This window comes from Salvelinus fontinalis, chromosome 9 (genome assembly GCF_029448725.1).
Source record: "Salvelinus fontinalis isolate EN_2023a chromosome 9, ASM2944872v1, whole genome shotgun sequence".
In the NCBI taxonomy this organism is placed as follows: domain Eukaryota; kingdom Metazoa; phylum Chordata; class Actinopteri; order Salmoniformes; family Salmonidae; genus Salvelinus; species Salvelinus fontinalis.
In genome coordinates this window covers 37675407-37697628 of record NC_074673.1, presented here as the reverse complement: position 1 = coordinate 37697628, position 22222 = coordinate 37675407, and the positions used below count along the sequence as shown (strand labels likewise).

Here is a 22222-nt window from a genome sequence, read left to right as displayed (position 1 = left end):
TAAATACAAGAGAAGACAGATCTAAATACTAGTAGGAGAAATTAAGAAATCAAGTGTTTTCAGTATTTTTATTCCACAACATGGAATTCATCAAGACATGAACGTCACAACGCATTCATAAGTGGCAATAAAATGCATTTCACAGAATTGACAATGTCATGTCACCCGTTTATTTAATTCATTATTAATTGACTACATTAATATTAAGATGCCAGACAAAACTATTACACAGCTGGTGGCGCTGACAGGTGCCAAGGTTGCTGTTGTGAATGTACGTTACAACTGGCAGGAAAGACAGTCTGCAGAGACCACATCTCCCCAGTCAGGGAGGGGAAGTGAAACACAATGACATGGGAGAGGCCAATGAAATAGAGAGAAACAAGCAATGAACTGAAGCAGTTCACCGTTGAGCATTTTCATCATTAGTTAAAGTGGGAAGACAGATCAGGTAAGGATGTTGGGGGTAGCCTCCTTGTACACCTATCAATCATTTGATCACCTAATCCTTCGACCACAGATCTTGCAGGGACCAATCAAATTGTGCATGGATCAAAACCATGTTATGCTCCTTAAAATTGCAGATGCATCTCTTTCAGAGAAAGAGCTTCCCTTTCTAACCTTTGGATGGGTGAATGTTACTATACAATTTTCTGGATGTCCAGTTCAGAGTCACAGAGAACAGAGCTGGAACATTCCAGTGGGGATGGTGGGGTTGGATCGAGGGATCTTTCCCCATAATCATTCACCACACCCCAGCCTCCTCCCCTCTATTCATTTTTACTCAGTTTAAGTTGGGCAAACTGGTTGGCCATCTGCAGTGCCTCCTCTATGCAGTGTGTGTTCCTGCCAGTTGCCTGGGCAGACATATCCTTTCCACCACCTTTGCCATCCATCAGAGGGCAGAGCTCCTGCACCCAGTCACTGGCCTTCAGACCCCGGTTGGCAACATCCTGGTAGAGGAGAAAGTCAACAGATAAGATACTGTCCCAACAAAAAATGAAGGTTATTGCATTAAGCAAAAATAAGGAGCTAATCTGTGAATGGATGTAAACACACAGGTTGAGCACATGGTTTACCTGGGGCACCTGGCATAAACAGATGATCTTTCCAGCATCGTTATCTACGGTGAAGAGCATAGCAGCAGTCTGGGGGGACTGGGTCTTCAGCAGCTTCAGAGACTCATTCAGAGCCTGGGACACAAAAATACACAGTGAAAGGGTTAGAAAATAGAAGTGGAATTAGACATAAATGTATGATTCGAATTTAGGGATAATCTGTGCCATGCTGTGTTGTAATTCTCCACAGTGGTAGGGTTGGCTGTAGAGGAGAGAAAATGATGCTGTTGTTACCTTGGCAGAGGCTCCACTTTCCATCTCCATGACTACCAGCGGCTGGTTAGGGCTGCTGTCAATCATCTCCTTGGTCTTTTCAAGAACCTGGGGGAGGGGAGGCAGAGAGAATATAGCAATTAAAGACCAGCTGAACCAGAGAACATGAGGAAAGCACCATTCATATAGAATGACCTGCATACTCCCCAACTACACAGCCTAGATAGTACATCAGTTTCTATGACATGTAGTATCCCTTCACCTAGTAAAAAAAGAAAACTCCACCAACCCCCAAGTCTGGCCCCTCTCTCTTACCCCCCCCCCCCCTAAACCCCGTGCCTGGCCCCTCTCTCTTACCCCCCCCCTAAACCCCATGTCTGGCCCCTCTCTCTTACCCCCCCTAAACCCCATGTCTGGCCCCTCTCTTACCCCCCCCCTAAACCCCATGTCTGGCCCCTCTCTCTTACCCCCCCTAAACCCCATGCCTGGCCCCTTTCTCTTAACCCCCCCCCCCCCCCCCCTTAAACCCCATGTCTGGCCCCTTTCTCTTACCCCCTCCTAAACCCCATGTCTGGCCCCTTTCTCTTACCCCCCCTAAACCCCATGTCTGGCCCCTCTCTCTTAACCCCCCCCACCTTAAACCCCATGTCTGGCCCCTTTCTCTTAACCCCCCCCCCCCCCTAAACCCCATGTCTGACCCCTCTCTCTTACCCTTTTCTGGACATCAGCCTTGCTGGCGCGGTCCAGGTCATCCATGGTCTTCTTCAAGCCCTTCAGGGCCTCCCTCATCTTATCCTTCTGCCACTGGGAGATCACTGCCATGCCCAGAAACTGCAACACAGAACAGAGACATAGTAAGTAAACACGCAGATAGACACGGCTCATTAGGGCTGGATGTTCTGCGACAGCTCTCACCTCTGTCATGTCAGCGATTTCCTTCTGCACGTCTTTATTGGGGGCGGTCTGAACCTTCACCTTCTCCCCCAGAGCAGACAGAGACTGCCTCAGAGCATCTGCTTTCCTGTGGGCCTGAACAGAGCAGGGTGGGGACGGGATTCAAGTTAGTCAGTTACCATTGAGTAAATAGCGGTTATGAAAGAGTGATACCTATACCAATCATCACCCAGTGATTTGACTAAGAACCTGTAGTATAATGAAGAACACAAATGTCAAGCATCCAGTAATGGTTGGGAACCTTTCTGTCCTCTCACCTTCTGTGCTTCTGCTCCTGTCACTGCGACGATACGGCGGATTCCCTTGGCGATGGCCTCCTCTGACACAATGACAAAAGGTGCAGCATGTCCAGAGTTCCGCAAGTGCCTGAAGTTACAGATAGAATGTACAGAATAGAACCGAGCAACAATCTCAGTAAATTCTCAAACAACATCTCTGTATTTCTGAATCATGAGATGTAATTATGCAAAGCAACTGCAAGGGGAGCTGTGTTTTAACTCGAAATGACAAGGTTCCAGTTCAACAAAGTTTACTATACTATATGAACACACTACAAGGTAGCCATTTCACTCAAGGCCAGGTCCATCAACCAACAGACTTCCTGCGCATGTGCACTCTTGACTGAGTGATAGCCCCGTAATAACAGAAATATAGGGATACTTAAAACATGAACTTAACAATCTCCCCCTTTTCTTTAAAGACAAATAAAACATTAACAACATAATTAAATGTCCAAGTATTATTCAAGATCCATTACAAATGGGTTGTGTGACAGTTTTTATTTGTATTACTCAAGCTGCCACTTTCCATTACTGAGAGCCTGTAGGAGCGAGAGCCTGTTCCTTTGTGGTCGACCACAGAATCCACTGGATTCTCTGTGCTTGAATAAGTTCCTTGATGCTGCTAATCTCAAAGTCTTTTCTCTGTGACAGACTTGGTTGACTTCACAGCATCAACTAATGAGTAGTTGTCAGTGACACAAACTACAGGTAGGAAGTGCCGTTTTGTCCCACCAGTGTTAACCTAGCGAAGCATCACTGAAGACAACTAGTTTTCCAACATGCTGAAACTTTAAAGTCATTTGTTGTGATTTCAGTTTACGAACAACTTTGTTTGCCTCATGAATGGTTTGTACAGTGGCGTGTTTTGTGTTAGATGCCAAGTTGCAACCATCAAACCAGGTCTACTCTGTCTCGCAGCCCATAAAATTTGTCCTATCTTTGACCTCAATTGACCAGCTTCAATTCCACATAAAGGGGAATTCCTTTGTACGGCTCTTGAAGAATCCATGTGGATGGGTTGAAGATTCTTGATATAGCTCTCCTGTTGCATCAGTATTTTTCCATCAACTGTAATAAACTCTATGCCAACATAACAAAAATGATTATGCTCCTCACGGCCAACCTCGGCCAACCTAGAAAACAGCTTTGAGGTGTGGAATCACAGTTGAAGCAAAGGTCTGTGAGCCACCCCAGATAAAGTCATCAACATGACAGGCAAGTACTCCAGTCACATTGCAGTCTTGATCAAGCCAATAGAAGACTGCAGGATCCACTTGTGACATTTTTCCACCTGTATTCAGCATTGTTGCCTTGACTTTGTTGTACCAGTAGAGCAGGGGTGTCAAAGTCAAATGGACGGAGGGCCAAATAAAAAATTTAGCTACAAGCCGAGGGCCGGACTGTTCGAATGTTCATTGAAATTTTTTTAAATGACGCATATAGTCTAGTGAACCTAATTGAACCTACTGAAAAGCTAACAAATATATTCCAATATGATCAGATAAATAAAGCAATATTTTCTTATGGCTCTGTCAGTAATCTTTAATTTTCAACAGACACAAAAGACAAATTTCCTTTATATAAAAATCCCCATAACATGAACATTAAATGAAAGAAACCGGTATTCAAGGCACCATCAGTAGCCTATATTTTCTATTTTAGCAAAAGTGGGCTAAATTTACTTCAAAGAAAAAAACAATAATAGCAATTTTCTATCATCCACTCAACTGAAATATTTTTAAAATATAATTGGATTGAAATACAATAAAATAAAGTGCAAAAATCTATTAATCAAAAACAACACTTTGTTTAAGGAGAAGTAACATGCAGTGAAAACAAATATTAAACTTTAACTTTTAAACTTGAACTGAGTAAAAACTCTAAATATGTGATTGCACAGTAATGTTCACTTGTTTGAGGTTGAGGGTGATACTTGGTGGTGTCCCATCTTTTCCACAAGTTCATCAATGTTCGGGGTAAGGCTCTGAGCTGAGGAAATCCTCAGAATTGAGTGGAGGTGTTCAGCAGTAAGTCGACTTCTGTGTGATGTTTTGTTCAGGTTCATCAAAGAAAACAGTTGTTCACACAGGTATGTGCTGCCAAACATAGACAACGTTTGAGCAGCCTGGATGCGCAGCTGGGGCATTGTGTCGGGGAGGAAACGGGCGAACTCCGCAGCACCCACTGCCGCATATTTTGCCCTCAGTGCATCATTGCATTGGAGGTCAATCAACTCCATTTGGAGGTTTGGTGGTGAGCTTTCCACGTCAACAGCAAATGGGTTACCGAGCAGTTCCAACCTGCTTTTTTGTGCTTCAAAGTCAGCAAATCGGCGTCGAAAGTCAGCGGCAAGCATACCTATTTTATCAGCCAACTGTGCGCTCGGGAACGCACTGGTAGAGAGCTTCTCTTTCATGGTCTGGCAGCTGGGAAAGTGGCTCAAATTTTCTTTCCGCATCTGCGTCTCCCACAGAGTCAGTTTGGTTTTAAATGCCTTCACTGTACTGTACATATCAGAGATGACATGATCCCGACCCTGCAGCTGCAAGTTCATTGCATTCAGATGACTCGTAATGTCACACAGAAAAGCCATTTCACACAGAAACATTTCGTCTCGGAGTTGTGTTGTGTCTTTCCCTTTGCTGTCCAAGAACAGACAAATCTCCTCACGAAGCTCGAAACATCTTTGAAGCACCTTTCCCTGGCTTAGCCATCGCACCTCTGTGTGATAAGGCAAATCACCATGCTCCGTTTCTAACTTCGTCAGAAATGCCTTGAACTGGCGGTGATTCAAACCTTTGGCTCTGATAAAGTTAACTGTGCGCGTGATGATGCTCATTACATGCTCCATTTTCAAGGCTTTACCGCACAACGCTTCCTGGTGTATGATACAATGATAAGCTGTCAGCTCACCTGTCGCGTTTTCCTCTTGCATCTTTTCCCGTATCTTCGCCACCAGTCCGCTCCTGTGTCCACACATCGCAGGTGCTCCGTCGGTTGTCAAACCCACGAGTTTTTCCCAAGGCAGCTCCATCTCATTTACACATCTTGACACCTCTTCATACAAATCATGCCCCGTAGTTGTGCCATGCATAGGACGTAAAGCCAAAAACTCCTCTGTCACGCTTAGGCTGGAGTCCACTCCGCGGATGAAAATTGACAACTGGGCAATGTCAGAAATGTCGGTGCTCTCATCCACAGCCAAGGAATATGCAATGAAATCTTTTCCCTTTTTCACAAGCTGCTCTTTTAGATTGATGGACAACTGGTCTACTCTCTCGGCAATGGTGTTTCTGCTCAGACTCACATTTAAAAAGAGTTGCCTTTTTTCTGGGCAAACTTCGTCACAAACTTTAATCATGCAGTTTTTGATGAAATCCCCCTCCGTAAATGGCCGGGCTGATTTAGCGATCTCTTCTGCCAAAATAAAACTGGCCTTGACAGCAGCCTGGCCTTGTGATTTGGCTTTTTTGAACAGAGCCTGTCGAGATTTGAGGCCTCGTTTTAATTCCTCTGCCTTTTGTAGCCTTTGTTCCATGTCCATATTCTTGTTTTTGTCCGCGTGTTTCGTTTCATAATGTCGTCTCAGATTATACTCTTTCAGTACCGCCACACTTTCTCCACACAGAAGACACACAGGTTTTCCAGCTACCTCCGTGAACATATACTCCGACTCCCACCTTGTTTGAAACCCCCGGTTCTCAGTGTCCACCTTCCGTTTTGCCATTTTTGATGGGTATCTGAAAGTTAATTTTACTGTGATGCTGACGACTGCTGTGCCAATAAATATTGAAATGAAGCAGCCTACTGCTCGGTGCGTCACCGTTGCATTGTGGGAAATGTAGTATTGGTGCGTGTAAAAGATCTGCGGGCTGCCGGCTTGCTGCGGTCTGCGGGCCGGTTCTAATAATAAATCAAGATCATCCCAGGGGCCGTAAAAAACCTTCTCGCGGGCCGGATGTGGCCCGCGGGCCTTGACTCTGACATATGTGCAGTAGAGTGATCCATCTGCCAGTCCATACACACCCTTTTTTAGTTTCCACAGTGTTCCTTCGCTTTTAGCTTCAGGCGGAGGTCGGATGTGAATGTCCCTTGACAGCTCTGTTCCCTGCAAAAATCCAGATTTGATGTCTATGGAATTAAGTTTCCATTTTTTCTGGCAGATCACTGACATCAGCAATCTGAGTGACTCTGAGGCGCATGTCGGTGAGTCTTTTGGGAGTTCTTTAGCAGCCAGCTCCTCAAAACCTCTAGCCACTAGACGTGCTTTGGGCACTATTCCAGTTAAGGATTCTTTAAGGGTACACACCCACCTTGTTGAGACACATTTTTGGCCAATGTCTTTGACTTCCTCAAACACTCCATTTTTCCTCCAATTACTGAGCTCACCTAGCTTAGCTGAGTCAAATGACACGTCCTTTGTTTCAAGTACATCATCATTTTGAATGTCATTCTGTTTTTCTCGATTTTCCATTGGTTCAATTCTGATATTATCTACAAGTGACAGGTCAGCTGACCCTGTTGTACCAGAAAGTGTAGCTGGTTTAGAGTACTGCAAGTTGTACCAGTTCTTGTGTTTTACTTTTCCTGCTCGTCCAATGACGGTTGCTGTATGTGGAATACCACTTTCTCTGTCCATGTATTTAACAGTTTGTCCAGTATTCAAATTGGAACAACCATGTTCTCTTAACACATGTGGCTGTTGTTGAATGTTTTCCTCATTTGAACGCTCAACAGTATTACCTGTGGCATGGTTGAAGGTCTCTGCTCCATTTCCTGTGTCAGTTTCAGTGTCCATATCATTGGATGCGACATCTGGTATGTTTGTGTCTGTTACTGTGTCCTTTTCATTAGGAGACTGATTCTCAGCAACAGCCGCTCTCTTGTTTATCATTTACTTTCCGCAATTTTGAGTGATGCACCCTGACAATCATGCCTCCGTGCCTCACAAATATTACCACACCATCTTGACCAATGACTACTCCTGGTCCTTTCCACTCGTGACAGTCAACTCGTTTGTGGTACATTTTGTTTCCAGTTTCGTACTTCTCATCATCATTATTCCCTGAACTGCTGAGTAACTTCTGAAGTCTGTTAACTGTATCATGTCCAAACTGTTTGTAAAGCTTTAACAATACTTTGTGTTTTTCCTTTAGTGCTCATGTTCTCTGTGTCAGTCAGAATCTCATTTTTTGCATGGACTCTGTGTGATGTCTTTGTCTAAAATTTGTAAGTCGCTCTGGATAAGAGTGTCTGCTAAATGACTTAAATGTAAAATGTTTACACAATAGTGGCCTGAGGTAGTAAGTTCAAGAGTCACTGGTTGTTTAAACATCACTGCCTTATCATTTTTTATGTCTAGTACAGCCTCTGCCTTCTTGAGGGAAGCTTTGCTTAATAGTAAGGGGATATCTGTAGGGACCACCTCTGTTTCAATGTGACACTTAGTCTGACCAATTTTTGCTGGTATCTTAACTCTTGGTAGAATGGACAATTCTCCCATCTCCAAATTTGAAAGCTCTGTTGCTTGGTGTGTCAATCATATTTTGTACTTCTTTCATATTTAGTTCACTGACATAGCTATCAAGCCATTTTGCACCACACACTGTCCGTGTGCATGCAGTATCAATCACCGCAGATCCTAAGGATTCAACTATAAAAATCTCAGTATCAAAAGCAGATTCATTTGAAAACAGTGTAATGTTACACTGCTCTATCTCTGTGTTTACATTTTCCTCTGTTAGTTTAACTTGTTCATTTTTATGAGGGCAGTCTTCAACACAATGGTAAGTGCTTTGACAAATAACACATTTTGATCTCCTTGCATATTTGTCCAGTGGATTTGTGCCGGGAAATGGCGCCCTCTTCTGGTTGTCTTGAGAACGTGACTTGTTGGCGCCTTTTCTCTGCTGCTCCGTGTAATATGCTGCGTCACTCACTTGCATTCCATCTGTTATTGGCGCGACAGACGTCTTTTCACCAAATATTCTTTTTAGTGCCGACTTCATAGATGCAAAAGTCAGCACAGTACAAGCAGTCAAAGCCAACTGTTTCTCCCTACCATCTAGACAGGCAGTATCTAGCAACTTGAAAGCTAACACTGCATCTGGGAGAACCATGTCGTACTTCCGCATTCTATTGTACCTCTGTTCGAAATCAATGATGTAGTCCGTCATTGCAACCGAAATATCTCTCGTAACACTGTCAAAGTTTGATTATGCCTCATAGGCACGGTCTTTCTCATCTTTAAGAAATACAGAATCCAGTGCTGTGATCAAAGTTCCCATACCGTCATCCTTGTTCAAATCCTCTACGGATATTTCCAGTGTATCTCTCGCTCTTCCCTCGAGCGATAATACCACCGCAAGTGCTTGCTTTTTCACGTCCAGATTAGTAACCCGTGTCCAGATTGCAAGTCCATTTTTCCAACTTTCGTACGACCTCTTCTCGTCGAAGCGAGGTGGCACATTGTAGTTATTAACCATCCTCTGCTACCAATGTTAACTCGAAATGACACAACGACAAGGTTCCAGTTTAACAAAGTTTCCTATACTATATGAACACACTACAAGGTAGCCATTTCACTCAAGGCTAGGTCCATCAACCAACAGACTTCCTGCGCATGCGCACTCTTGACTGAGTGATAGCCCCGTAATCACAGAAATATAGGGATACTTAAAACATGAACTTAACACTGTGTACTCACGTTCCTCCGCAGAACTCGATGGAGGTCAGGGAGCCGGCAGCGCTGCTGGGGTCAGCCAGGAGGTCAGCCACGGGGATGCCAATGGACACCACGCGCACCGGGTCAGGGTAGGTCTCATCAAACACAGCACGTAGACCCTGGATGGCTTTAGCTGCTGCCAGGGGGGTATCCATGGCATAGACAGGCTGTAGAGAGACAGAAAGAGCTGATGTCGTGACTTGGTAATACAAGCTTGAAAACAGTGCATTCTGTGAGGAGGAGAAAAGGATGACAGTAGCCTTGGGGTGACTGTATAAAAGAAAACAGGAGACGATACAGAATGTTAAGGTGCAATAAGGCAAGGAAACAGTCAAGGTCAATACTCAAATAGAACAATAGCCAACAGGCCCTAGATCAATAACACCAGCAACCAAAGAGCTCAGTGTAAAAACAACACTTGATCAAACAGAAATTAACATACCCCCTACTCATACTTTCAGTGACCTATGACCTCTCACCTTTGCATCGCGGATCATTGTGCAGGCAATCTCCTCTGTGCGTCGCACCTCTTCTGTGCTCAGAGCACCTTTGGCGGTGAAGTCAAAGCGCAGGCGGTCAGGAGCCACCAGGGAGCCACGCTGGTCAGCCTCTCCCAGGACCTCCCTCAGGGCAAAGTTGAGGATGTGGGTGGCAGTGTGGTTACTCATGATGGGCCTACGACGAGCCTGGGAGACGGGGGGTGGCGGGGGGTTGGACAGTAGAGATGTAATGACTTTTCAATACCAAGGCAGTTAAGAAAAGATCACAAAATTGAGTCATTAAAATGTACTTCTGAGTGATGCATTACCTCATCCACATGCAGAATGACGTTATCTCCAACCTTCAGAGTGCCGTAAACCGTTCCTACATGCAGCACGTATCCACCCCGAACCTGAGTGTTCTTCACTGTGAACTCCATCCTCTGAGGAAGGGAGTAAATGTGGTGTGAGAGGGAGACAGAGAATTACATTACAGTCATTTAGCAGATGTTCTTATCCAGAGGGACTTAGAGCAATTAGGATTAAGTGCCTTGCTCAAGGGCACATCGACAGACATTCCACCTAGTGGGGATTCGAACCAGTGACCTTCCGGCTACTGGCCTAACGCTCTTAACCGCTAGGCTACCTGCTGCCAACATTCATGTCTAATATGGCTTTTACAACTGGCCCGTCTGTCCTCCCTGTAGGTCCTTACATCATCTACAGAGTCGTCCTCTCTCAGCATGTAGCCCTCGTCGAAGCTCTGTCCTCCCTGCTCCGCATAGAACGAAGTCTTGTCCAGCAGAACCCCACACTCCTGCCCTGTCGTCACCTCATCCACAAAGGCACGCTCCCTCCTCAGAGCCAGCACCGTGCCCACAGCCTGCTCAAACACTGACAACCACAGAGAAATATACAGGGATTAAAACAGACACAAGCAAGAAAGCGATTTGAATAAATAACAAGCAAACCATCTTTCTGAGTTGGTTAATAAAACTGAGCTCATTTTATTTGCGTCTCTCACCATATTTGCCGCTGTCGTCAGCACTGTAGCTGTATTTGAGTGCGTCGTCAGTAGCAGCGATGCCTTTGTTGCGAAGGTCCTCGATGGCATAGATGTCCAGCATGATGTGGTCCTCATCCCCAGAGCCCTTCCCCTGGGACTTAACCTGAGTGGAAGGGACATGGATGAGTCAGCCCAATCCCCGTTCTATTTACATTGAATAAACCTACAACTAACTTTACACCAATGATGAATCAGTCATTCATTATGTTGAAACATCATACTCATTATTTAGATAGAAAGCCAAATGGCATGTTTAGCCCTGATATCATATGACATTATTGAAGTGATTTGGACCTTCACTCAACATGGAATGGAGCTTTTCAGTATGAATTAACACTGCAAGTACTAGAGCTGTAATGTATTGTAAATACTGATTTATCTAATAAGCAGAAGAAGGCACTTGTCACTTACAGTGCAATACTGACTGAGAAATGCTGACAGAGAGGACATCATTCATGTCTGTATACATTCACAAAGCAGTACATTTCCCACCTTCACAGGCACATCAAAAATCCACATCAATTCCATGCCAATCCAAGGCTCCATCTTTTCTACTGGTCACCATTTCTCTACTCTCACCTGGGCAGCCTTCTTCTCCTCCTCAAAAGCAATAACATCCACCATCATCCCCCTCTCCTCAGCAATTAGGGCAGTGAGATCCAGGGGAAAACCGTATGTGTCATACAGCAACCAGGCAGTGTCACCTTCACAGGGAGAAAAGAGAAAAAGGGTTTTAAAAAAACATTCTGTTTTGACAACAAGGTAAATGTTTCTAATTAATCGAATTTGCTAATGTAGCCATTCAGTACCAGGGATGGTCTTGCTGTCTCCCAGACTCTGGATCTTTCTGTCCAGGATCTTTCGCCCCCTGCTGAGTGTCTTGAGGAACTGCTCCTCTTCCTCATTGATGATGTCCTTTACCATGTCTGGGTCTTTCTTCAGCTCAGGGAAGGCATCGCCCTGGAGAGGGAAAGGGGATACCTAGTCAGATGTACAACTGAAATGTATCTTCCACATTTAACCCAACCCGTCAATCAGGTTGGTGCGGGTTGCTGCTGTAAATCACCGTCAACCGCCCTGGGAGCAGTTGTTGTTGGGAGTTAACTGCCTTGCTCAAGGCCAGAATGACACATTTTTCCACCTTCGAGGGGACAGCAGAGGAAAACAGGAAAGGACTAAGACAGAAGGAGAAATGGTGAATAACATGAAGAGTGGGATGACTTTCTTACCAGGGACTCTACCACCACGTCAACTAGGGTAGCAAAGAAGCCTTTCTGAGCACCCAGCTTCTCGTGAGAGTACCTCACAGCACGACGCAGGATCCTCCTCAACACATATCTAAACACAGAGGGAGAAGGATAACATGGGCACATTAAGAGAATGATGTTCACACAAACATAGACAAAAGACAGTCAGCCAGACAGTTAAAAGGGGCTCACCCTCTCCCTGTGTTGTCTGGCCTGCCCCCGTCAGAGAGGGCAATGGTGATGGTGCGGGCGTGGTCAGCCAGGACACGGTAGGCCATGTCAATGCCATCTACGTCCTCAACACCAACCTTTCCTGTGTAGTCCCTGGCTCCTGTACCCTGTTCAGAAAACCACATTGGTACTGTCAGACAGGTCATTCAGAGCACCCAGAGAGTAATGGTAAATAGTGTTTGGTAGTGGTGCTTGCCTTCTGGATGGCCTGGAAGTAGGGGATAAAAAGGTCTGTGTCGTAGTTGGACATCTTATTCTGCAGCACAGAGACCAGACGCTCCAGACCCATGCCTGTATCAATGCTCTTCTTAGGCAGGGGCTTCAGCTCTGTCTCAGACTCCCTGGTGAGGAAGAGGTTCAGTCAGATCATGCATCTACGCCCAACTGCATGTGCATTACACAGGACTTGAATTGAACACAATACTCTTATTCGTTTCAGGAAACTAGGTGTGTCGCACGTCAGTACTTTACAGGACATACTTTTGAACGTAAAAACATTTTTCAAAATGTATGTCAGAAATGCTTTCTGGAACATGGGAACTTTCATGTGCCTTAATAAACAAACTTGTATGCCATCTTAAATACAAATACAATTGTAAAATTACAAGCCTAGTTGGTTTATCCATGAAAAAAAAAAAACACCTGTCTCCGGATTACATTTTCAAACTAAGGGCAACCATGGAATCCGTGACAGAGGGAGAAGTGTCCATCCATGTATACAGGTAAGAGTCTAGCTAGCTACATTTTTCAGATATTATACGTTTCTCATTTTGTCAGAAAGTTGTTTTCATTTCAAGTTAAAGTGTACTGTTAGCTAGATAGCTAATGTTAGCTGGCTGCTCGCTAGCTAACATTATGTGTATGATCTGCGTAGTAATATTATTCATATCTCAGAGCCTTGCTAGTTATAGCCTAATTTTAGCTAGTTATATTTAGCTACCTGTAGATTCATAAAGTTTGGATTATGGTTCATTGTTTAGCTAGCTACATGTCTAAACCAAAAAGACTCCACTATGCAAGTAACCATTTCACTGTACTGTTTACAGCTTCTGTATCCTGTGCATGTGACAAAAAAAGAACATGACCTGCACCAAAGTCAAATTAGGATATAACGTTAGGCCAACGAGACAGTGTCCAAGTTTTTAAAAATTCTCAGGGAGAATGACCTGCTTTTACTTCGTCACACTCTCAACCGTAAGCTATTTTCTGTAATTAGCTCACCAATTAACTTGTAAATAATGATGTTGTGAGTTCATTTTCCAGTAAAGTAAATTTTTTTCCTTTTCATGGTATCCAATTGGTAGTAGTTACAGTCTGGTCTCATTGCTGCAACTCCCGTACGGACTCGGGAGAGGCGAAGGTCGAGAGCCATTCGTCCTCCGGAACACAACCCAACCTAGCCGCACTGCTTCTTGACACAATGCACATCCAACCCGGAAGCCAGCCGCACCAATGTGTCGGAGGAAACACCGTACACCTGGCGATCTGGTCAGCGTGCACTGCACCCGGCCAGCCACAGGAGTCACTAGTGAGACAAGGATATCCCTACCGGCCAAACCCTCCCTAACCCGGACGACGCTGGACCTCTCGGTCGCGGCCGGCTTCGACAGAGCCTGGGCTCGAACCCAGAAACTATGGTGGCACAGCTAGCACTGCGATGCAGTGCCTTAAACCACTGCGCCGCCCGGGAGGCGCATTTTCCTGTAAAGTTAAGCTATAGGATATGGTCATTATTAAAACTGGCTAGTCAACTAACTTAACGTTACTAGCTAGCTTACAAGTTAGAAACTAACAAAAACATTGTTTAGAAAGTTGCCTGGTTTGCTGGATTGACATATAGTGCATTTGGAAAGTATTCAGACCCAGTGACTTTCTCCACATTTTGTTACATTACAGCCTTATTCTAAAATTGATTATTTTTATAATTCCCTCAATCTCCACACAATAACACATAATGACGAAGCAAAAACAGGTTAGAATTTTTCAAGTGTGTATATATATATTTTTTTTACATAAGTATTCAGACCCTTCACTCAGTACTTTGTTGAAGCACCTTTGGCAGCAATTATAACCTTGAGTGTTCTTGGGTACAATCTTGGCACATCTGTATTTAGGGAGTTACTCCCATTCTTCTCTGTAGATCATCTCAACCTCTGTCAGGTTGGATGGGGAGTGTCGCTGCACAGCTTTTTTCAGGTCTCTCCAGAAATGTTCGATCAGGTTCAAGTCCGGGCTCTGGCTGGGCCACTCAAGGACATTCAGAGACTTGTCCCGAACCCACTCCTGCGTTGCCTTGGCTGTGTGCTTAGGGTCGTTGTCCTGTTGGAAGGTGAACCTTCATCCCAGTCTGAGATCCTGCGTGCTCTGGAGCAATTTTTCCTCAAGGATCTCTCTGTTCTTTGCTCCGTTCATCTTTCCCTCGATCCTGCCTAGTGTACCAGTCCCTGCCGCTGAAAAACAATCCCACAGCATGATGCTGCCGTAAGGACGGTGTCAGGTTTCCTCCAGATTTGACGCTTGGCATTCAGGCAAAAGAGTTCAATCTTGGTTTCATTAGACCAGAGAACCTTGTTTTTCATGGTCGAAGTCCTTTAGGTGCCTTTTGGCAAACTCAAGCGGGCTGTCATGTGCCTTTTACTGAGGAGTGGCTTCGGTCTGGCTTCTCTACCATAAAGGCCTGATTGGTGGAGTGCTGCAGAGATGGATGTTCTTCTGGAAGGTTCTCCCATCTCCACAGAGGAACTCTGGAGCTCTGTCAGAGTGACCATCGGGTTCTTGGTCACCTCCCAGACCAAGGCCCTTATCCCCTGATTGCTCAGTTTGGACGGGCGGCCAGCTCTCGGAAGAGTCTTGGTGGTTCCAAACTTCTTCCATTTAAAAATAATGGAGGCCACTGTGTTCTTGGGGACCTTCAATTCTACAGAAATGTTTTGGTACCCTTCCCCAGATCTGTGCCTCGACGCAATCCTGTCTCGAAGCTCCACGGACAATTCCTCCGACCTCATGGCTTGGTTTTTGCTCTGACATGCACTGTCAACAAAGGGACCTTTATATAGACAGGTGTGTGCCTTTCCAAATCAAGTCCAATCAATTGAATTTACCACAGGTTGACTCCAATCAAGTTTTAGAAACATCAAGCATGATCAATGGAAACAGGATGCATCAGAGCTCAATTTTGAGTCTCATAGCAGAGGGCCTGAACATGTTAGTAAAAAAGGTATTTATTTTATACATTTGCAAAAAAAATCTAAAAACATGTTTCACTTTTTCATTATACGGTAGTGTGTAGATTTGAGATGTTTTTATTTATTTAATGCATTTTAGAATAAGGCTGTAAAGTAACAATGTGGAAAAAGTCAAGTGGTCTGAATATTTTCCGAATTCACTACATACCAAATTCATTTTTAAAAGGGTGGGTTTATTGGCTTTAAAATACACCAGTTATGCAATTATGGACCACCAGGCTGCTGATGTCATGCAGCCTGTCGTTTTTGTGTTTATACTTTTTCATAACGACAAGTTTGATGTCGGACGACAATAGAATGTTCATGATGTCACTGCGACAACTGTATACAGACATGTCGATAAATGTAGTATAAACCAGCGTTTAGTCTTGAAATCTTTGGTTGTACACTACCGTACTCACTGTTAAGCACATGGACTCACAAGTGAATCCTTAAAGAGATGGATGGGGCTTAAGAAGCTGGAACGTTGCTAAATGGGTGTCGACAAAGAAGAGCTCTCCAGTAGGTGTACCAAAACATTCAAGGACAATTTCCTCAAAAGTGGGGTAACAAGTTTATCAACTTTCAAAGCAGAGTTACTTTCCCATTGTTCCTCAACTATTTCTAGCTCTTAGTCTACTTTTATCCAATGTAAAAAAAAATGTTTTAAAATAAAACAGATTTTGCTACATGAGACCCAATCGAGCCAGTCAGTCACATATTTTACAGCTATTTATAAATTCATTACCTGTTGTACTGGATGAACACCAGGTTCCAAATCTCCAGCACATTGGGGTCGTCCATATTGACCAGGTGGGCAGCATCTCTCCCCCCGATGCGGTCAAAGTGGATCTCACTGCAGGGCCCACAAGGACCTGTGTCCCCCATCTCCCAGAAGTTATCCTTCATGCTGCCGGGTATAATACGAGCCTCGTCCATTCTGTCACCCAGAAAAGAGACACAGGTAAAACATGGGTGTATTCATTAGTCATATTCCGTTGGAAAATACTTTGCAACAAAAACTAGAGGTTCTATTGGACAAATTCATGTAAGGTACCCTGTTTGGTACCGTTTGCTTCAATTTGGTTCCTAAAGTAAATGCTAAATGGTTTCCGTTGCAAATGACGAAACGTTTTGCAATGGAATCCGACTAATAAATCCTTCCCAGGTGAGACTCAGAAGGGAGAGGTTACAGTAGGAGCAGGTTGGGAGGGAACACGGGCACAGAGCGAAAACATGACTGTTCTCACAAGACTGTTTTTGTAACCAGCAAAGTGGCATCTAGAGGTTTGAAAAGGGAACAGTACCCTGAGAGAGTTATCACCCAACACATAGTGTTACTGACCACAATAACAAGAATAGAAAGAGTGCAGCCTATTTCACTCATTCAAGTAGATTTGAATATATAATAGCCCTATTCGATCTGACAAGAATTTCCTACTCCTGAAACTCACTCACCCGAGGTCCAGCCATATCTGTTTACACTCCAGATCTGGATCCAGCCCAGCTTCTTCATGACCCCCGAAGTAGGTTACGTACAGACGCTCGATGGGAATCCCAAATTCCTTAGTCAGCAGCTCCAGGGCCATCGTACAAGCAAGGTGCTGCAGGGAGTGGAGTCAGCAGGAAAGTAAATAAGAGATATACAATCAATTAATCTTCCCAACACGCAAACACTATCTTGAGAGACTTGTTAAAATGTTGCTGCATCATTACAGATGAGAAGATTACTACAGTATCTAACATCCGGTCGCCATGACTTACTTTAAAGTAGTCTCCGAAGGACCAGGAGCCCAGCATCTCAAAGAAGGTGTGGTGGTACACGTCCTTGCCCACATCATCCAGGTCATTGTGCTTGCCCCCAGCGCGGATGCACTTCTGTGTATTAGCTGCACGCTTGAGTCTGGCCATGGGGTGGGACGGATCAATGGTGTTCAGGAAGATAGGTTTGAACTGGATGGGGAGGTTGGATAGGTGGACAAAGAGAGAGGGTGGGTAAGAAAGATAGCGTTAAATTGGGATGAGTATACTTCAAATAGTCTATTCTTTCCATGCAACTGAAAAAAGCTTCAAATACAGACAGAATGTGTTAGTTTAGGATACTTTTTTTTCAGAACAATACACTCCCAGAGGGTAATATTCCACTATGCTAAGACACATCCACTGAGTTGAGGCTTTAATTAGCCAATAGAGCCACACTCTCAACAGACCTGCAGGGGAGAGGTATGGGGGGAGGGATAGTATTGCTGCGTACCTGGTTCATGCCAGGGGAGAAGTATGGGGAGGGGATAGTATTGCTGCGTACCTGGTTCATGTCAGGGGAGAAGTATGGGGGGAGGGATAGTATTGCTGCATACCTGGTTCATGCCAGGGGAGAAGTATGGGGAAGGGATAGTATTGCTGCGTACCTGGTTCATGCCAGGGGAGAAGTATGGGGGAAGGGATAGTATTGCTGCGTACCTGGTTCATGCCAGGGGAGAAGTATGGGGGAAGGGATAGTATTGCTGCGTACCTGGTTCATGCCAGGGGAGAAGTATGGGGGAAGGGATAGTATTGCTGCGTACCTGGTTCATGCCAGGGGAGAAGTATGGGGGAAGGGATAGTATTGCTGCGTACCTGGTTCATGCCAGGGGAGAAGTATGGGGAGGGGATAGTATTGCTGCGTACCTGGTTCATGCCAGGGGAGAAGTATGGGGAGGGGATAGTATTGCTGCGTACCTGGTTCTTGTCAGGGGAGAAGTATGGGGGAGGGGATAGTATTGCTGCATACCTGGTTCATGCCAGGGGAGAAGTATGGGGGAAGGGATAGTAATGCTGCATACCTGGTTCATGCCAGGGGAGAAGTATGGGGGAAGGGATAGTAATGCTGCATACCTGGTTCATGCCAGGGGAGAAGTATGGGGAGGGGATAGTATTGCTGCGTACCTGGTTCATGCCAGGGGGAAAGTACGGGGAGGGGATAGTATTGCTGCATACCTGGTTCATGCCAGGGGAGAAGTATGGGGGAAGGGATAGTATTGCTGCGTACCTGGTTCATGCCAGGGGAGAAGTATGGGGAGGGGATAGTATTGCTGCGTACCTGGTTCTTGTCAGGGGAGAAGTATGGGGGAGGGGATAGTATTGCTGCATACCTGGTTCATGCCAGGGGAGAAGTATGGGGGAAGGGATAGTAATGCTGCATACCTGGTTCATGCCAGGGGAGAAGTATGGGGAGGGGATAGTATTGCTGCGTACCTGGTTCATGCCAGGGGAGGAGTATGGGGGAAGGGATAGTATTGCTGCGTACCTGGTTCATGCCAGGGGAGAAGTATGGGGAGGGGATAGTATTGCTGCGTACCTGGTTCATGCCAGGGGAGAAGTATGGGGGAAGGGATAGTATTGCTGCATACCTGGTTCATGCCAGGGGAGAAGTATGGGGGAGGGGATAGTATTGCTGCGTACCTGGTTCATGCCAGGGGGAAAGTACGGGGAGGGGATAGTATTGCTGCGTACCTGGTTCATGCCAGGGGAGAAGTATGGGGAGGGGATAGTATTGCAGCGTACCTGGTTCATGCCAGCATTAGCGAAGAGAAGTGTGGGGTCATCCAAAGGTATGGTGGCGGATGAGTGGACATACTGGTGTTCATGGCGACGGAAGAAGTCGATGAATTTCTCACGGATCTGAGCAGCAGTCAACAAAGAATCCATTCTGAAAGGACTGACGATCACACAGACAGTGGAAAAACAGTTAGGAACAAACACATGAAATGCCGGTAAGGGAGAAAGTATGGGTAGGCAGGTCCGAATACTGTAGGTAATAAACTAAAGTTTCAATTAAATTATTCTGTGTCCTTGCTTCCACTGGAATAGCAGGTGGAAACATGGGTTTTGCTTCTTTTTTTGGGGCAAACTGAATATCAGCTTCAACCAAATTCATGTAAAAACAATGTTTACGTTACAGCACATCCCTGACTGGACCTATATAACACTAATTGCAGCTGCCTTCCACATCCTTGGATAGGCCTATGCAGCATGTTTATGACAAGTTTGGCCCCAGGGTCTGTCTAGGCCTTAGACCCATTATCTTCACCAATGTTGAAGCTTCATAGCAGGCCTGGCTGGAAGGCAGGAGAAGATCCCACATGAATACAACACTCCTCTTTGTATGACTACCTTTAAAGCAATCTCCTGTCCCTCCCCTGAGGTAGGATTTTCATTTTGCTGTATACAGTAATCCTAATTTACACCTGCCAGTCAATCTTAAACTTTCAAAGATTACTTGATTACTTAGCTAGTCATTACTTTAAAGTAAAACCAAGTCATGTGTGGACATATAGCATATGTCACAGCCACAATTAAAAGGTAACAGAGGTCCTATTTCCTGAGGTGGAATCCTTGATAATGCAGGAAACTCCACTGCTGGTGCAGATTACCTCCCATGTGTCTCCCCTGGGGGTTAACAGCCAATGGCATGTCCTGGTCTAGCCCTTGATCATGACTCTCAGTTCCATTACATATAAGAGTAATTGGATGAAGGCGTCTTATGTATGGGGGAGTTCTGTTCAGAGCCCCAAAGCATAAGGACCTTCTCTTTCATATCAGCCAGAAATAAAATAAAAAATATCTAAAAAAAAATAATTAAAAAAAAAAAAAGGTTAAATTGATTCCCACAATGCCATATCTCCATGCTACCGTGCTTGTTTAGAGAAAACAGGTGGAAGCCAAGAGGTGACCACCTGTGCTAATTAGCTATCTTATATTCTCCTAACACCTGTGTGTAAAGACTGGTGGACACTACACGACTCAAAATCCTAACATCGCTAAGCCTCTTACATTAAACGACCGTCTTTCCAGTAGTTTTTTTGTGTGTGTGGCCACCATAGCGGTGCACACACTAAACGACGTGGCACAGCTGGTGGTCACACACTACAAGATTCTTCACTTGGTCGTGAGGCTTGTCGAAACCATGCTGTCTCGCGAAATAAATGACGTGATTCGATTGAACGTAGCTACAAACTGTCGCTCAAAGCAACCTTAAACGTTCAGTCAGACTTTAAAAAAAATATATACAAAAATATATTTAACCTTTATTTAACTAGGCAAGTCAGTTAAGAACAAATTACAGGTTTGATGTTATCGGCACAAAATCTGCAATGCTCTTGTGTGAGATGTGCAAAGAAAATTGAGAACGTTTGTACTTGCCTTCAACCAAAGCAAAAGTGTCAAATCGGTACAGTCTGACGTTCACAAGCAATGTTTAATTCAAAATGTTGGCTAGATATTTCAACTCTGCATGGCAAGCGTGAATCCTGCGCCTCTTCCACTGAGATGCAGTGCCTCAGACCGCTGCGCCACTCGGGAACCCAAGAGAGATCGTTGTCGGCAGGATTCACGCTTGCCATACAGTGTTGAAATTTCTAGCCATCATTTTGAATTACACATTGCTTGTGAACGTCAGACTGTACAGATTTGACACTTTTGCTTTGGTTGAAGGCAAGTACAAACGTTCTCAACTTGTCTTTGCGCATCTCACACAAGAGCATTGCAGATTTTGTGCCGACAACATCAAACCTGTTTAAAAATATAGGGACGTCTGACTGTTCAAAGACAAGAACCATAGCCCCCAGATTGCGTATTTGACTCGATTACATTAAGTGTCAATGACGGCCGCGCGCCGAGAGTAGGCAACTACATCGGTATTTTGTCTTCGATCTCAAAAGTGTCTGGGACAGCTAAATCGTGGCCAAAATCTTGTAGTGTACACCGGCTTTAAGTCGGGAAGTGTATAGCGGAAGTTTAGTTTCGTCAGATGGAGGCATCCATAGCTGTATTGACCTGTGCAAAACTGCTACAGTATGTTTCTCTTTTTTAATTGAAGGATTACTTATTGCTGATGAAAGAGCCATATACTTCGAAAGCTATGTCACAAGCGATGATTGACAATACTAAACCTTAAAAACATAGCGTCAGGGTTGTAGTTCATACAAGCCAGTTGTGGGCAAAGCGAATGCTGAAAACTGTAGGGAGAAGGCAAAACGCCGCCTAGAGAGTTTGAGCTAGTCCCGGTCCTGACAACCGAGTTAACGACCGCCCGCACCGTCTTTTTTATTTTTACAGCAAACTCATCCTCCAATTGTAACCTGCCCTGACCGTAGTTGTTTTTTTAATCGATGCATTCGTGCTAAAATGAGGCGGTTACATTGAGCCCTTCCACGTCTCCCTTTGCAAATTCGTTGACTAGTAATACATTCGTTCTTAAATGGTTGCCTAGCTAGCTAGCTAGCTAGCTAGCCAGCCTGCTAATTACCCATATAGGTAACTAGCTAACTAGCTAAATAAAGTTAGCTAATGGAGATAACTTTAAACCCAGCTAGTTAATACCATAGTAAGGCATAATCCAACAGTGTATGAATAATTGCCATTCTCATTTCTCAAGTCATTAATGAAAACGTCAGCTATATGCGACATTCGAACGAATTAAGTAGCTATATTAGACATAAATACGCTGTTTTAATCATTTTATCAATGACAGGCACCATTAACTATACTCCTATCAATTAAACATTTCCCATACTCACAAAGTTTATCTTTATTTTGTTTCTGTCACCGCTCGCACAGACACCACACGCTGGCACAATCAAAGTGAAATGCAGTGTTCCCGCATATACACTGCCACTATTGGTTTGACAGAACAGTCACTGCATTGGTA

General features: G+C 44.6%; 2 protein-coding genes across 2 annotated transcripts; both read right to left on the bottom strand.

Moving 5' to 3' along the window:
- Positions 1–54: 54 nt before the first annotated feature.
- Positions 55–22198, bottom strand: LOC129862534 (alanine--tRNA ligase, cytoplasmic-like). Its single transcript, XM_055934304.1, has 21 exons — positions 22092–22198; positions 19078–19231; positions 17299–17487; positions 16993–17138; positions 16283–16474; positions 12507–12651; positions 12272–12417; positions 12062–12170; positions 11642–11792; positions 11412–11536; positions 10791–10935; positions 10482–10660; positions 10096–10209; positions 9767–9973; positions 9270–9454; positions 2540–2648; positions 2244–2357; positions 2040–2159; positions 1350–1436; positions 1077–1190; positions 55–950 (listed from the first exon to the last, which is right to left on the bottom strand). Exons 2-21 carry the CDS (start codon positions 19219–19221, stop codon positions 768–770), a joined length of 2904 nt encoding a protein of 967 aa, XP_055790279.1. The 5' UTR covers positions 19222–19231; positions 22092–22198; the 3' UTR covers positions 55–767.
- LOC129862533 (general transcription factor II-I repeat domain-containing protein 2-like) lies at positions 2655–9263 on the bottom strand. The gene has a single exon (XM_055934303.1). The coding sequence runs from the start codon at positions 7455–7457 to the stop codon at positions 4470–4472; it is 2988 nt and encodes a 995-aa protein (XP_055790278.1). The 5' UTR covers positions 7458–9263; the 3' UTR covers positions 2655–4469.
- Positions 22199–22222: the final 24 nt, after the last annotated feature.